Source organism: Elgaria multicarinata, chromosome 3 (assembly GCF_023053635.1).
Source record: "Elgaria multicarinata webbii isolate HBS135686 ecotype San Diego chromosome 3, rElgMul1.1.pri, whole genome shotgun sequence".
In the NCBI taxonomy this organism is placed as follows: Eukaryota; Metazoa; Chordata; class Lepidosauria; order Squamata; family Anguidae; genus Elgaria; species Elgaria multicarinata.
The window spans coordinates 87,061,826-87,075,495 of record NC_086173.1 but is presented as its reverse complement, the minus strand read 5'-3'; the positions used below and the strand labels follow the sequence as shown (position 1 = coordinate 87,075,495).

General features: G+C 38.9%; 1 protein-coding gene across 6 annotated transcripts in view; it reads left to right on the top strand.

Annotated features, from left to right (window-relative positions):
- The window catches only part of MAPK9 (mitogen-activated protein kinase 9), a 69,438-nt gene that overhangs the window by 14,617 nt on the left and 41,151 nt on the right, over positions 1–13,670 (top strand). For 5 of the 6 annotated variants that reach the window (XR_010025211.1, XR_010025212.1, XM_063120818.1 and 2 more), the window contains 4 exons: positions 3,593–3,651; positions 5,253–5,391; positions 8,033–8,198; positions 9,851–9,922. Coding sequence is in view for 4 of the 6 variants with exons in the window: in XM_063120818.1 (XP_062976888.1) it covers positions 3,593–3,651; positions 5,253–5,391; positions 8,033–8,198; positions 9,851–9,922 (436 nt within the window). In the remaining 2 variants the exon portion in view is untranslated. Of the gene's footprint in view, positions 1–3,592; positions 3,652–5,252; positions 5,392–8,032; positions 8,199–9,487; positions 9,560–9,850; positions 9,923–13,670 lie in introns of all 6 variants that reach the window. The other variant, XM_063120816.1, reaches the window with a different exon arrangement.

Sequence of the window (13,670 nt, the reverse complement as noted above, 5' to 3'; positions counted from 1 at the left end):
AAGGGGCAATCGCAATATATCTGAAAAAAAACCTTTCTTTAGTTCTACACCTGCAACATTTCTGAGTCCTTTGTTTATATATATCTTGATCAGTGTCAAATTCAGCATGGGATTCTTTTGCTAGAAGGCCTGGAAGAAGATATTCATAGAACTATTTATTTCCAAGCTGTTTCAAATATAGTTCAATGGGAAGCATTAATTTTAAAGATATGCCTTATTATTTATTTATTTATTTATTTATTTGTATCCCGCCTTTTGCCCAATGCTGGGCCTCAAGGCGGCCTTACAAAGTTTAAAACATACGTGGGGAGGGGGGAGAAACAAAACCATAAACATTTAAAATACACAACAAAATTATAAGACATTAACATGGATGGAGGGCCAGATTATTCTCCAAAGGCCTGCTGGAACAAAAAAGTTTTAACCTGCTTCTGAAAGCCCATCAAGGAGGGAGCCAGAATAGCTTCCCCGGGAAGAGAGTTCCAGAGCACTGGAGCAGCCATCGAGGAGGCCCTCTCCCATGTTCCCACCAAGTGCACCTGTGAATATGGTGGGACTGAAAGAAGGGCTTCTCCAGAAGATCTTAAAGCATGGGCAGGCTCATAAGGAAGAATACGTTCTTTCAAATAACCTGGACCCGAGCCATATAGGGCTTTATAGGTCATAACCAGCACTTTGAATATAATTATCTCCAGTTATTCTCCAATGTAAGTAGTATTCAATATGTTTTTGATATAATCTTAGACTAATCAATTGCTGCTGTTAGAAGAAAAATGGATAATTAGTAGGAAGTCTCAGTATACACTTTATGCTAATATTACTGTAGGTTTTCACAGGAGCATTTTGAATTTTATACCTGGTTGTACAATGGACAGAGTACAAAGAAACGTGTTTTTTTTAAAAGCATTTCACAAAAAATTGATGATTGAGGGGTGAAGAAAATAAAAGGAATTGGCAATCTATACTACTGGCTTCCTGCTCTTGTTCAGATAACTTCTGATTTAATAGCAAAATAATGGATAGCTAAAGCAGATGAAATAATGGATGTTCTTATGGTCCATTGATCTGAGGGCTAATTCTTTCATTACAAGGGTGTAATGGCTGCTTCTCTTTGATGGTATAGCTCAATTTACTAAGATAAAAAACGTGTGAGATTAAACATGTGGTGGAGGCCAGAAACATGGTTACGCTCACTTGTATAATAAAACCTGGCCTTTTCACATGATTTTGCTATTCCTGTGTATTGGAGGGGGCTGTAGCCAGTGGTATTATTATTTATTTATTGCCTTTCTTTACCACCCAATAGCCGAAGCTCTGTGGGGGGTTCACAAAAATTAAAACCATCAAGTACAATTCAAAGTATAAAACAAACCACAATATAAAAACACAATATAAAAGTACACCCAGAATAAAACCAAGCAGCAGTGCAGAGATTTATACAGATTTAAAATGCAGATTTAAAGCAGCAAAGCTAAAAGACTAAAATTATAAACTGTTAAAATACTGGGAAAATAAAAAGGTCTTCACCTGGCGTCGAAAAAAGTATAACGAAGGTGAGAGGCGAGCCTTCCTAGGGTGCTCACTCTATAGCCAGGGTACCACAACAGAGATAGCCCTCCTCCTGGTAGCCACCTGCCTTACTTACTTTGGCAAGGGCTCATGGAGAACCACCCCTGAAGATCATCTTAGGGTCCAGGCAGGTACATGGGGGAGGAGGCGTTCCTTCAAATAACCTGGCCCCAAGCTGTTTAGGGCTTTAAATGTTAATAACAGCACTTCGAATCGAGCCTGGGCCCGGACCTAGACTGGCAAGCAATGAAGGTGGAAAAGGACTGGTGTAATGTGGTCTTGTTGGCCAGTCCCTATTAACAATCATGCTGCCCTGTTTTGTACCAGCTGAAGTTTCTGGACTGTTTTCAAAGGCAACCCCACATATAATGCATTACAGTAATCCAGACGAGAGGTTATCAGAGCTTGGATAACTGTCCAGATAAGGGTGCAGTTGGTATATCAGCCTAAGCTTATAAAAGGTGCTCATTGTCGCTGAGTCCACCTGTGCCTCAAGTGATAGTTCTGGATACATGAGCATCCCCAAACGATGAACCCAATCCTTTAGCGGGAATGCAACCCCCTTCAGAACAGTTGAAAATCACCTAACCGGACAGAGGAACCACTCGCTAATAGTACCTCCATCTTGTCTAGATTGAGTCTCAGTTTGTTGGCCCTCATCCAGTCCATTACTGTGCCCAGGCACTGATTCAGAACAGCCACTGCCTCACCTGGTTTGATGAAAAGAAAAGGTAGAGCTGAGTGTCATCCGCATATTGATGACACCTCAGTCCACATCTCTGGATAACCTCCCCCAGTGGTTTCATGTAGATGTTGAGCAGCAGAGGGGATAAAATAGAGCCCTGGGTATGGCACAGAGCAATAATCCCCCAGCACTGGAATCGGCCATCCAAGTAGGAGCAGAACTGCCTCCAACTTTCAGCCCAGACAACCTATCCAGAAGGATACCATGGCTGATTGTCTTGGACCTCTCAGTGGCTTTTGATACAATCAACAGGGTTGCAGTCCCTCTGTCCCTCTTCCAACAGAGGTCATCCCACAGCGTGATCAAGGCAGTTTCCATTCCAAAACCAGGCCTGAAGCCCAATTGAAATGGATCTAGATAATCTGTTTCATTCAAAAGTTCCTGGAATTGTCCTGCAACCACCTGCTAAGCACCTTTTCAAGGAATGGGATTTTAGCCACCGGGCCTATAATTGCATATGAACAGTCTCAGGTTCAATCCCTGGCAACTCCAGCTGTTTGATTTGGTATAAGGCAGCTTCCTATATTCCTGAGAAACAACCATACTATTCCATAATGTAAGAATTCACCCTGCGACTACTTGAAAATGCCTATATTAACAATAAATCCAAAAGTACATTAGTATAAATCTAATCCATTCATTAAATTTAATCAATTTAATAGGGAGCGATCCTATATCTGCGGGGTTGGGCAGGCATAGGATAGTACGGTTTCCTGGCTCCAGGTTTAGAGAAAGGGCTCCAACCTCAGAGCCAGGAAACTGCACTCCCTGCCATCTTCCCCTCGGAGCTGGCGTGAAGAGAACCATGCCAGCTACCTCTGCACTCTCAGAAAACGGAGTGCAAAGACAGGGAAAAGGGAGGCATTTCCTGGGCAGGGAGGAGACCAGGGCAACTGCCATACGACGTATGATATAGCTCCTCCAGCCTTCTTCCTCCAAAATCATCTCCACTGCCCTCCCACCCTGCATTGGATAGTTGGCACCTCCAAGTTCGGAGCTGCCAGCAATCCACATAGGATTGAGCCCTAAATCTACCTCCTTTATATTGACTGTTTTTTATGGAATTTGACCAAAAAAAATTAACACCATGAAAAGCTAACAGCAGATTGGAAATAGTGAGATTATTCTTAAATCTTTGAAAAACACTATATTAACCATATGTTTCGTGACGAAGTTAAAACTGCTGTTGTGTTTCTAGGAAAATTATTAATCATGCGGAAAGTGTTTTGCAAGCATTGTGGTAATGTTTATGTGGTTTTTTTACTTCTGGTTTTACAGATAATTAGTCTATTAAATGTATTCACACCACAGAAGTCACTAGAAGAATTTCAAGATGTGTAAGTTTAGTTTATTGCATTTTCTTGATAAATATCTATTTCTGATTTTAGAAATAATTCTCCATTTGCTCTACATGGCATCATTTGAAACATTTGTTTTTAAATATATGGGTTTTCCTGAAGACATTTTGCAATCCCACGGCCCCTACCCATCATACAAGGGGGCCTAAAATACTGGGAATTTTCACCTCTGAGGCTGTGGATAGTGTGATGTCCTTGGAGGTGAAAATCCCCACTTGGATCTTCATCTCCATCCCCCTCCCAGCTGCTATGGAAAGCTCTGCAGCAGCTCCTCTTCCAAGGCTGGTGTCATAACCTTGGGAAGAGGGAAAAGGGGGCATGCCAGGAGGCAGGGCAGTGAGAAAAAAGAGACCAGGATATGCTGTATGCTGGAGATCTCTCTAGCCCTGGGCCCATCCCCACCAGCACAACTCCTCCAGATTGACTCAGAGGCCCACCTAAAGAAATTAAAGGAGGACAGAGAGGAAAAAAAATGCCTCCAGCACAGGATACGTGGAAGCATCTACGACTGGAGTCTTCTGTCTAGCAGGCAGCAACCTGATAGAGTTGCACCCTTAATGGCATTCCAGTAAATCTCAGGACTCTATTAAAAATGAGAAAATACTTTTTATCTTATTTTTTAAAACTTGTTTTATTGGCCACATAACTGTCATCTTTGGTTATTTGTTCTCCCTTTGCCCAAAGAGCAGTCAAACCAATAATAAGTGCAAATAACCTGACAACCTTTTTGAATTAGGATATAAATGAGGGAGTTGGAGTTTTGCCTATTAATGTCATTGGGGATAATTTCCCTCAAAATAATATATTCCTCAAATCTGGAATGCTTTCAGATAATTCTGCTAAGAAATGTAAATATTCACAGAACTAAAGCATTTATGGTATGTATATAACAATGCTTTTGTTGAAGAGTTTTGATTTAAGTTTTTTACAAATGGAGTCTTTCCTTTAAAATAATATGGCTACGGTGAAATAACTTTCACCTTTGCAAATAGGCAAGTTTCCTTCATAGTGTCTATGTAAATTTCAATTAGGAATATTTTTTCCGTTTGGGGCATTGCAAAGAAGATATCTGTGTATTTGTAGGTATATTTTAATTTTGATCCAAAGTATGACATAATGGTTACATTCTTGTTTTTATCTGATATAGCTTTACTATGGCCAGTTTCTGCCTTTAGTGGTAATAGCAGTGACTATTGGTTGAGTTCATTGATTGAGCCTGAGTTTTTAATATGTTGTTAGTCTTTTTCTCTTGATATGAATGGTTTTAAAATGTTCTTGTGATTTATATTTTTATTACATTCCTTGAGTTTGATCTTTCTCATATAAATGTCCAAATAAATATGTGAATATAATAAATATGTAACTAATAAGCATTTTACATTGGAATTATCTTCTGCATAAGCGAGTTAAGAGTAGCACATCAATTTAATTATAATCCTGTATTATCCCTATTCATTGCAATGGATTTTCCTCAGAAGAAAACACTCCTGGCAAATTGTCAAGTGAGTGTGTGTGAGAGAGAGAGAGGTGACTAGAACAAATAAGAAATGCTTTTATTCTTTTCTTTTTTAATATATCAGGTATTTGGTTATGGAACTGATGGATGCTAACTTGTGCCAAGTTATTCATATGGAGCTGGATCATGAAAGGATGTCCTACCTTCTGTACCAGATGTTGTGTGGTATCAAACACCTCCATTCAGCTGGTATCATCCACAGAGTAGGTAGTGCTGTTAAAATCACATTCATGCCGGCCTTATCCTGCCAGCCCTCATTTATAACATCCAAAGTTTCATAATTCAATGATAGTTAAGAAATACTTTGATGGATCAGGTTAAAGGTACGTTTCCAAGACTGACCAACCAAGTTCTCTGTGGAAACATGTAGGCAGGGCCAATTTAATACTGTTCCTTCTTGTTTGTCCCGCATCAGATCTACTGATCAGAGCAAAACTTCGTCTTTCTTCACATTGTAATGGGTAGATCGTTCTTCTATAAACATTATCCTTTCCCATACTTGTATACAAGAGGGTATCAAATAGTACCCTGTGGTACTAGATGAATTAGACTGTGTTACCAAGACTTTCAGTTTGGTAAGATCCTTTTAGAGCTTCAAATTAATTAATTTGCTGCTCTTCCTGAGATTTTGACACTGAACTGAAACAAACACTTATTAATAGCAATTTAGAATGGGTGAAGACAAACTGAAGCGTAATAGTGTAACATCTCTTTATTTAAAAAATGTAAGAACTCTCTCAAATACGTTCTACCATATACAATATCAGTAAGGAGCAATATGATTTCCTCCAGCTCTTGCCTCCTTTGGACCAGTCTAATATAACTTTGTTTCAGTTAGTTACTTGCCTGTTTGTAGAGAGATGTAATGGCTGCCTGCAGGTAAATTGCAGACAAAAATGTTGTTGAGGCAGCATGCTACCGTTCCTGACCTTTAAAGGACAGGATTAGCAGTGTGGACAGCCACAAGAATAATAAAGTGCTCTTACCAGCCAGTGACTCCTTACTGCTTGCAGCTGTCACCAGTGCAGGGATTCTCAGGCTTGGAAAACATTGCAGCAGTGTCCAACTGTTTCTCTGGTCATGAGAAAATCGCATTGCACATCCAGGAGGAATAGCAAGTGATGGATGATGGTGGAAAATTAAAGAAGAACAGATAGAAATTGGGTGTTGAGGACTCAAACATATTTGCAAAGTTGATCTATTTTCTTCAAGTCTTTTATCTTCTAAAGGTATCAGCTTGCATTTGTTTACAGAATTAAGCTAAGAAAAATATTTTGCTATAAGGAAATGGATTGCACTGCAACTCCTGTAGAAGTCTGAGTGTCCTTTGCTGTGCTCTCATTTTGACAGATCGCTCCTTACTGATAAGGCTTAGAAGAAGAAAAAGGGTTTTAACAACCACAAGCAGCTGTCAGATTGGGTAGGATCTAGGGACAAGGTGCCTTGTGAGCATGAGTGAACACGTTTTACAGGTGCAGTTCTGAATGAAGCAATTGCACACAGACACAGAAAAGTACAGTAAAGCGGATTTTTTTTTGCCTCTCACATCCCTTCTGTCACTGGAAAGTCCCTGAAGTTTACAGCAATGGATGGGCTTCCTTGGCCATGGTTTGGGGCATACACTGCAGCAACTGCATCCACCAATGAAACTCCAGAGACTGTAGCCAAGGTTTATATAGGCATAGTACGACAAAGCATTCTCCCAGGTTGTTCTGGCTATATGCATAGATTACCATGACTTGATAGTTCACCAGGCAGTTCCCTATCCCAGGCGTCATCCTTGATTACTTGAAGGCCACTGATTAAGTGAAGGACACTGGGCCACTTCCCAGCAACTCTTGACACCTAAGCACCTAGTAAGCCAACTATCTCCTCAATGTACAAACCATTTTCCAGTGGGTGGCAATACACAAGATTCCTGCAAACTTAGTTCAGTTATACCTCCCCGTCAATAGCAGATGAATTTCATTCAAGAGTCCTTCACTGACCCAATCTGTAACCTCAAGGGAGGGAAGGTGAAGGATACCAAACTGCCCACCCCAGTTTTTCTTTCTCCTTCCCTAAACCCCAAATGCAGCACTTCCAGTACTTTAGCTATAGCAGAAATTGTGGAAACCTGTTTCTAAGAAAGGACTGCTGTTGCTGGACAACGGTATTTGAATTACGATCAAGATACCACTCTTCGTTGATGTGCGTTAGAATAGGCTTGCAGGATATTTATTAAGTTCTGTGCAATCTTACATTTATTTATTTATTTTTGAAATGTATGAATAATCTATCTACCTAGAAGGCCCTCAGGGTGGCTCACACCATCTGCAAAACATCAATATAATATTAATATAATATGTTAAACATTAATATAACAAAATGTTCCATAAGATGCTAAAGAATAAAATACCTGAATGTAGCATTAAATTGTCCTCACTTTATAAACTGCCAATTTATACAAGTTCAAGCACACACACACCCAGTTGATCTAAAACATACTAAAGTTGGGGCAAGACAGGGCTAAGAAATTGCAACTTCGCTCTCCAAAGAACTTAACATCTGGAACAGAGCGGATTGAGTGTAGTGTCATGCTGAAGTCTACAATGGTATGGAAGAATCCAGTGAGCTTTATGGTTGCCAGATGATTTGAACCCAGATCTTCCTTAGATGCAAGACCCAGCACTCTATCCACTATACTACACTAGCTGTGGGTTTTCTGTTTTAACTGAGTCAAAGATTTTGTATGCAAAGCCACATCTATGTCAAACTGTAAATTTGAAATAGAGTAATAACCTGTGCTGACCTCTATGGATTATACCATTTGTTGAGCATTTAACTGAATACATTTTTTCTTAGGATTTAAAACCCAGCAATATAGTAGTAAAATCAGATTGTACTCTCAAAATCCTTGACTTTGGACTTGCAAGGACAGCATGTACTAATTTCATGATGACTCCGTATGTAGTAACACGATATTACAGAGCACCAGAGGTTATTCTTGGCATGGGATATAAAGAAAATGGTAAGTTGCAGGATGGAATATTGTATTTGATCATCTGTGGAGTATTTGATCAGTTGTTAGACTTCTCTATTTCTCAAATGGCTTATTGTGGTTTGAGAGAGTCACCTGTAGTAGTCTTACCATCATGTAATGTGACTATAGCTCACTAGGGAGTTGCAGGAGGTAGCACTTAGCCATCACTACTAAGCAGCCACTGGGACAGTGGAGTGGAGGGGATCAAGAGTTGGCATTAGAGGCAGGGGGCACTGCTGGTCAGTCAGCTACACACCTGATCCAGCTACCTCCTTCATCCAGCATAACCTCTCAGTTCCTGCTGGTAAGTACCTGTTGAGTACTTTCTGTGAGGGTGGGACTCTCACCCTGATTACCACTTTGTGGTGATGAGTGATAGCAGTCTCATGACCTATTTCACTGGCTACAGAAAGGAAGTAAAGGCAAAACTTATTTCCCAGATTTCCAGCCTGGCAACTCAACCCTGAGACATGATGATAGATTTTTTTCTCATGATAGATGAGTAATGTGCAACAAAGCTGACCTTTGGAGCCTGTTTGCACATAACAGTGGTAAATTATGGGTTAATTAACTGGTTCTGGGCGTGGTGTGTACTGCTGCTGCTTTGCATAATATACCTCTAATCAGCCCTACTGATCCAGGGGGAAAAGCAGGTAACAAATAAATAATTATTATTGGTTGTTTCATGACTTGTGAATCCGGAAATTACGGGATAATCAGTTAAACAACCCACAGTTAGCCTATGAACTAATTGTAGGTTAACTGTGGGTTTTGTAATTCACAAATAACCTATAGTATCCTGGTACATGCCAGGAATGCGATCTGACAAATCATGGATTAGTTAAACCATGCTTTGCCACCATTACGTGCAAACTGGGTCTGTGGATGAAGCTGGGGTAGAGATTCTGCTATAACTATAACCATATATATATATATATATATATATATATATATATATATATATGAAGAAGACTTGATAGATCTTGATCAATATGGGCCTCAATCTAGAGAAAGTGAATTATTTGACTCATTGGAATCAGTGGGTCAAGTCAATAATTAATTCCATTAATTTTAGTAGGACTTAAGTACACCTTTTTCTTTGGATTGGAATATAGAAGACTGTATAATGCAGTCCATTTGGATTATTCTTTCTGTACAATTTTAAATATCTTGTGCAGTTTTAAATATTCAGTGTGTTCTTAACATTTGAAAATGTATCCGTAGAATTTTTAAAGAGATTTTTAATTTTTGTTCCTGTTACACCTAATATTTGATAGTGGATATCTGGTCTGTTGGGTGCATAATGGCAGAAATGGTCCTCCATAAGGTCCTGTTTCCAGGAAGAGATTGTATCCTTCACAGCGCTTTCAGGGAGCACAACTGTAAACAATAAAAAATAAGACTAAAGTACATATTGAGGAAGTGACAGACCTGCCATATAAACTATCGTTTCTACCGCAAGTCTTTGTCTAAAATTTAAAATTTGCAATTAGATTAAGTTTTCTGATTCATATTGTTCAAAAACATGTGTTAGCAGTTTCATTTTTTGCATTGTTGTGTTTTTAATGTAGAAATATTTTTTTGTTTTCCACTTTAGTTCATGACACTTCATAATTTTATCATTTCATTTTTACTTTCAGTTGATATCTGGTCAGTTGGTTGCATCATGGGAGAATTGGTGAAAGGTTGTGTGATATTCCAAGGCACTGATCGTATCCTTCCCTAATAATCTTTGAACCTAATCCACATTTACCAAACAGTTACTTCACACACTTACGGATGTAAAAGATGCTAATCCCCTGGCCTCAACATAATACTTCTCTTTCCTGAATGGATCTGCCACGCATGTTTGGAATTTGTGATATTAACTAAGCACTTACACTTTTATTCTCTTTGGTCGCATTTAACTTCACGTTTTGAACATTAATCATTCGTGTTAGGAACTTCATTTTTTTTGCGGTCTTAATGATGCTGCAAATTTCCTTAACACTATTGCCACTGCTTAGACTGAAAACGCCACAAAATTATTGCTCAAAATTCATACTGTTTGCTTTTTTGCATTTCTCTGCACAATGGAAATAGGCTCACAACAATGGTTTTGTCTTGTCAGTTCTTATCCTGTTATCTTCAAATGGATAGTGAAGGCATGCAGGTTAGAAAAATATAATTGCAGGTTAGAAAATGCAGGTTAGAAAAATATAATTAATTTCATAAAATCTTAATGATTGATATGTGTTAATCTAATAACACAGCTAAATAGAAGAAGCTTGATTTCCATTTTTTCAATTTTCTCCCATATGTATTATTTTATCCTCCAAAGCCTTATGACCAACCTAACACAATTCTTCATGTATGCTCTGTCTCCTGTCAGTTGCATGTTAACACTAGTTTTCATATTTTCTGTCTTCATGTATGTCTTTCATGCTTAACAAAAATCTGTGCAGTAAATGTATCTTGTTTGAATTCCACCAATCTAGTGCCTGTTTCTTTGCTCATTGCCTTATATTGTTGATTAATAGATGTTGACTCTAAAGGCAATCACAATTTCTTCAGAAAACATTTCATATATTTCAAGAGACATTGGCACTTTTCATGATTGAGCAGAGACAGTTGAAAAAGGTGTGAGTCTTCTCATGGTTTAGTTGGTGTTTTTCTTATGTAAGTATTATTTTCCATCCATGTAATTTGTGTAGCAACCATAACCGAGCTGGTTCACATTATCAAAATAAGCCACAGCAGCTTTTTAAAATCGCAGTACATGTGATGCCATAACCACTGTTCAAAGGGGGAAATAAGCCACCTTGACATGCCAGGGCCCCCCAGAACCCATTGACTGTTTTAGGTTTCCAGATGGCTGTTAACTAAGGCAGCAAGGTACCCTTGCCAGCTTTGCATGACATGGCAAACTGCACTGGCAAGAGCAATTATGCAGCCCACCCCTCCATGATGGTGTGAGCAGGCCCAGTGTTATTACCTGAATAAGCATTTGGGTGTTAGTTAATTACTTTGTTCGTTAGTTTGCAAACGGGTGACCTAACAGGAAGTAGGAGACAGCATTGTGAGTTAAAGAAGATGATGGGCACAATAGCTGCTCTGGGATTGGTAATGCTGAAAGGAAGGATATAAATGCCTAAACAGATAAAACTAGTAGCTATAGATCTTCAGTCTAAACAAATAAACTGCCAACGATTTTTAACTAAAGCTATTTTTGGAAAATGTAGCAGTTTGAAGGTTCAGCTCACTCCAAACTCGTAGATTCTCTCCCTCCCTGACCCACTTGTGTTTTTACCTTTGGGCATCACATTTTCTTCTAGCAAGGTTGTCTAAAAAGTAGGCCAGCTCTCTGGTTGCCAATATGTGTTGTAAAAGGCTGAGGTGGCCTTGTTGAGACAGCAGCCACACACCATTTTAATCTGAAGTATTTCTCCCACTCTGAGAGTGGCAGCAAGCTGAGCCTGTCAGACCTGACTCTTTGATGCGTGCGCTTGGGAAAACTTGACAAATAAAGTAGACCAGTGAGGATTTTCAAGAATGTATTTGTGAGCACTGAAGAATATCTTAAGTAGTGGGCTATACAGTGTAGTTTGAATAGTGGGCAAAATCATGTAGTTGGTCTGGTGGGAGCATTGCTTGCCTGGCCTATTGCACCTGTTAGCCCAGAGGAAGAAAGAAAAGATTGAAAATGGGACCCCAGGAAGCCAAAAAAGTGAAATATAGTGTCATTCTATATTACTGCTTAACCTTGGTGTCTTCGTAGCTGGAATAAGTGGACTCAGGAACACTGAAATATCTGAGAGCCTAAGATTATCAGTTTCAAGAATAAAGGTGAACGAGTCTTGGTTTGATGGAACTTATTTCCAGAGGTGTTACTTGTATTCATACGGACTTATTTTTCTTCCTGGCATAGATCCTATTTTTGAGTATTCCTGGGAGAGTGGCTTCCCCATCTATCTGTCCAATTATAGTGGTCTAAGCAAATGCTTATGTTTGTTTTTTGTGAACCGCCCAAAGAGCTTCGGCTATTTGGCGGTATAAAAATGTAATAAATAAATTAAAATGTCAGAAAAATTAACATCTTGGGACTGAAACTTCTTCCCAGTGCTATCTGCCATACTCCTACCAGGATCCACACCATCTATATTTAAGCTGTGAAGATCCTATTTGGCAGTTTGTAGTACACCTTTGAAAATCTTCTCTGATGTGGTTTTCTGGCAGCATCCTGAGTAAATGACCGTTATGAGTGAGGATATGGTTGATAGTGTTACTACGTGTATCAGGGATTGGTATCTTCCTTAAAATATACTCATCCAGTTATTTTCCTACAGTTATTAGCAAGTGAATATGCTGGTTTTAAAAAATAAAATTCTGAATAACAACAAAAAATTCTTTAGAAAGTGCATAGTTGTGAAAGTTTCCCCTTAGTGGATTTGGATGTTAAAGACTTGTGTGCTCTGTTTGCCAATTCTCTCAGATCTGGCACACCTAGCTAGATGTTAGGTATCCATGACATGTTATACACATCCCTTCTGGCAATTACCAGGTTCACGCAGCTCTGGCTTTTCAATTCAGCAGGAGTGTGGGAGGAGAGGGAACAATATATTTCCCCATCTTAAACTTCATTAACTACAATCCTCTGACTTTAGCTATCATATAGAGATGCCCATTCTTGGAGGCACTTCCTCATTCATTTCTAGAACCAGGAGTGTACATTATGTAATCATTATTGCTTGTTTGTTCCTAGAAGTTGAGGGGCGCTCATATAGATGCGTGCGTGCACACACACAGGAAACTGGATTTTTTTGAGGTTTTTAGGAATGCCCACCAGACCTCAGATGATGTCTTTCCTGGTTTGACACTTGTCAGTCTTGCAAAAAGGCATGTTTTTTCTCCTTTAGACAAACTAGTTTCATTAACACTTCTGAAGGCACCAGAGAGCATGAACTCACAAAGTTGTTTTTTTAAAATATGTACTGCAGTTTAATGGTGAAATACATGGTTTGTACTCAAGCTCTCTTAAGGCTATAATTCTGTACAACTGGAACTAAATTCCGTTGAGTGCCATGGCACTTACATCAGGTATAGGATTGCACTGCGACTTGCCTAAAGAGAATGCCTCCTTTGTTTCTAGATTGGTGGAGTTCTTCAGTAAAATACATTTATCTATGCAGATCAAAATCTGTCTTTATTTGCACAATTTAGCATGTGATGTTTTTCCATCCTTTATGGTACTTGATATTGAAATTGCATTTGATTAAGCAAGGAAAAACTAAGTAATCCTTAGCATGTCTAACTGTGTGCCTTAATGGCAGATGTACTAAAAGTAAGCTATTTAAATTATTTATACATTCTTGTATAAGAAATTCTATGTATATGTTCTTCATCATGTCCTCTGTGCAGTTCTACATATGGAATTGCTTCTGTAAAGCCTATAGAAGCACAATAGATAACTCAGGGTATTGA